At 45.6% G+C, this 2,724-nt stretch overlaps 1 protein-coding gene across 1 annotated transcript in view; it reads right to left on the reverse strand.

Moving 5' to 3' along the window:
- The window catches only part of serinc5 (serine incorporator 5), an 18,159-nt gene extending 15,679 nt beyond the window's left edge, over positions 1-2,480 (reverse strand). The window contains exon 1 of the mRNA XM_079737494.1: positions 2,187-2,480. Coding sequence (XP_079593620.1) covers positions 2,187-2,213 — 27 coding nt within the window. The 5' untranslated portion in view covers positions 2,214-2,480. The remainder of the gene's footprint in view (positions 1-2,186) is intronic.
- Positions 2,481-2,724: the final 244 nt, after the last annotated feature.

Here is a 2,724-nt window from a genome sequence, read left to right on the forward strand (position 1 = left end):
TTGTGTTTACTTCAGTGTCTGACCACCTGCACAGGAAACAGAAGCAAGCAAAAATAACTACGTAAGGGGCTGTTCCCCTTCTCTTAACGTGAGCAATGAAAAAAAAAATATATTCACATGCATTGATGCAATTCCGGCGCCGCCAAGCTGATTCGGAAGCAGACATTTCAGGGTATTACATCAGCCCTCTGTATCTCTATAGCATTGAGAAACCATGATTCGAGAGAATAAATCTTTGTTTTGACCAGAATAACAGTCTGAGAAATCTTCCAAGGTTGATTTTGGACGGCCCCTACTAGTCTTAAGTGCTCTACACCTTATTAAATCCATCCAAAAGCCTGGTGAGAAGATGCCACACTGTGCACGATGAGGCAGGCCGGACATATAGACAAAAGAGCGAAGGATCGTCTTCCACTACAACAGAACAGGGAAACCACAAATGTGTAGTGAAGCCGGAGTAAGTAAGCAGTATCAAGGAAAGCCTGAATGCCAGGAGAGGAAGAATTCCCTTTGTCTCTGTTTTGCACGCCTGGCACAAAATGTATCACTTTCGACCACAAGATATCCATGTGCCGTTAGCTGGGATTTGCAATGCCTGGTGTTACTATATATATTCACTTAGGGTATAATTTTACACGTCAGGGGTATTTAGCGGCTCTCGGACACCTGTTTCGGGGCTACTACATTGGCCCCCTCACACACACACACACACACACACACACGCACACACACACACACACACACACACACACACGTCCTCCATCTGGGAAAGACAGCTGTCTGGAATGTTGCTGTCTGCAGGTGACCACTGGGTCATACCACTCTCACACGGACCCAATAACTAATTTATTACATGTTAGGACATGTAATAAATCGCAGCACACCATTGCGGATGTTGACGGAAACTGCCAAGTGGTACATGATTTGGTCGGGCCCTGGTCTGTTGGCCAGTTGTGTATGTTAAATCAACAAGCAGAAGGGACATGGGATTGTGACCGCAGAAGGTGTCACTTGAACCCAAAAGCTCATAACTCATCCGTACAGTTTAACTCCTCTGACCACTCAAAAGCTCCCCGGCTGCTTCTCAAATAGCCTCTGGAGAACAATCATTCACTCTTTCCATGCAGTGCCTGGATGGTCTGCTGTCATGGGTGTGATCCAGGCATAAGAACCCACTTCATCTCAACCCTTCACTCAATCCTGAAGTCAGCAGAGAGCCAAAGCTTGCTCCATGACTACACTCTGTCCCCAACAAGGTCTACAGCACCCATGATCCCATTGAGTAATTAACAGTGAACTGCTCCCACGCTATGGCTGCCTCTTTCCACAGATCCACTCCAAACATCACCCCCACCCTATAGCCACTTCCGAGCCAAATTGGACATGAGCAAACCAACCACCACATAGACAGAAATACTAAGGGATGTAGGAATATGGACGCCCTGCCTGGTAAAAAGGGGACCACGTGTATACATGGGGATTTCCACTGTAAGGGACGTCCTTTATTAATTCCTACTGGGACAAGGTCTTGACAAGTGGTCTCAAGAAACGGGAGGTGGAAAGAAAAAAAAAACACTAAACTTCCGAAAAGGATGACTACAACGTTACAAGTCACCACCCACCAAGGAATCATAGGCCTACACAACGTTTACAGTGTGGGAGGACTCGTTTGTCACCATTGGTTTAATAAAAGCTGACAAATGGATCATCGAGCGAGCAGAACAACAAAACGTATAACGTTAGCACTTAAGGAACTGAACTGCAATCCCCCCTGTACATCGGTTCGTTGTTTCCAATATGACCCGATTTAATAACATCAAACAATGTTGTCAACAATGGAGACCTCGACGCTGCCTCTGGCTGCAGTTATCGCGACATAATATCGCCATATCGCGCATTTTAATTCAATCAATGAATCTCGTCAGGTCTCATCACTTTTCCATCACCGTCACCATGTATGATGACGTCATTATTGAAAACCCACAAATCAAATACAACTCAAACTAGCGTGACTTTAGGTCAGCGTACCTTTCCGTGCTGTGCTTGTCAAATACGTGCTGACCATTCATTTCCAGAGAGTTTAGAAAGGATAAAAAAAAAAAGGCTGGCACACAAGTAGCCAAAGCTAGCCTCGAACAGTGAACAAAGGAATATTATCATCACAAACTGCACGAAGTCATCCTCACCTGCGAGACGCAACACGGGTCACACATTTCGCCGTGTGTGGGGGAGAGTGCGCCCCTTTTTCCTCAACGAAATAGAATTGTTACTTCTTTTTTTTTTTGCCCCTTCCGAAAGCGAGTTCTCGCGGTGTGCTTCCTCCTGAAACGTCCTCCAGACACGAAGCGCCTATCGGTCAACTGCTCTTCGGTCTTTCCTGTCGAGTGGCGCTGCTGTCTGCCTGAGCCACTGGCTGTCTTCTCCCCCTACTGCTGCTGCTCCCATTCCCTCCACCCACCAGCCTGCTTCCACACACACGACGGTGACGGTGATGACGACGATGGCGATTTTTGCTTCAGACAGCTGGCGAGACAAATCCAGCGGTTTGTCTTGTGTTCCAAAAAAGTCGAATTGGATTTTTTTTTGTGCTGATTTCTTATTTCACTGTTATAATTTATTTGAATTTCATTTTTAGATGCATCCAAACATAACCTGGGATACAGCTTGAAATTGACGTTTATGTTCAATTTTTTTTTTTAAATGCTACAAACAGCTAGAACAAGG

Source organism: Pollachius pollachius, assembly GCF_949987615.1.
Source record: "Pollachius pollachius genome assembly, chromosome: 1".
In the NCBI taxonomy this organism is placed as follows: domain Eukaryota; kingdom Metazoa; phylum Chordata; class Actinopteri; order Gadiformes; family Gadidae; genus Pollachius; species Pollachius pollachius.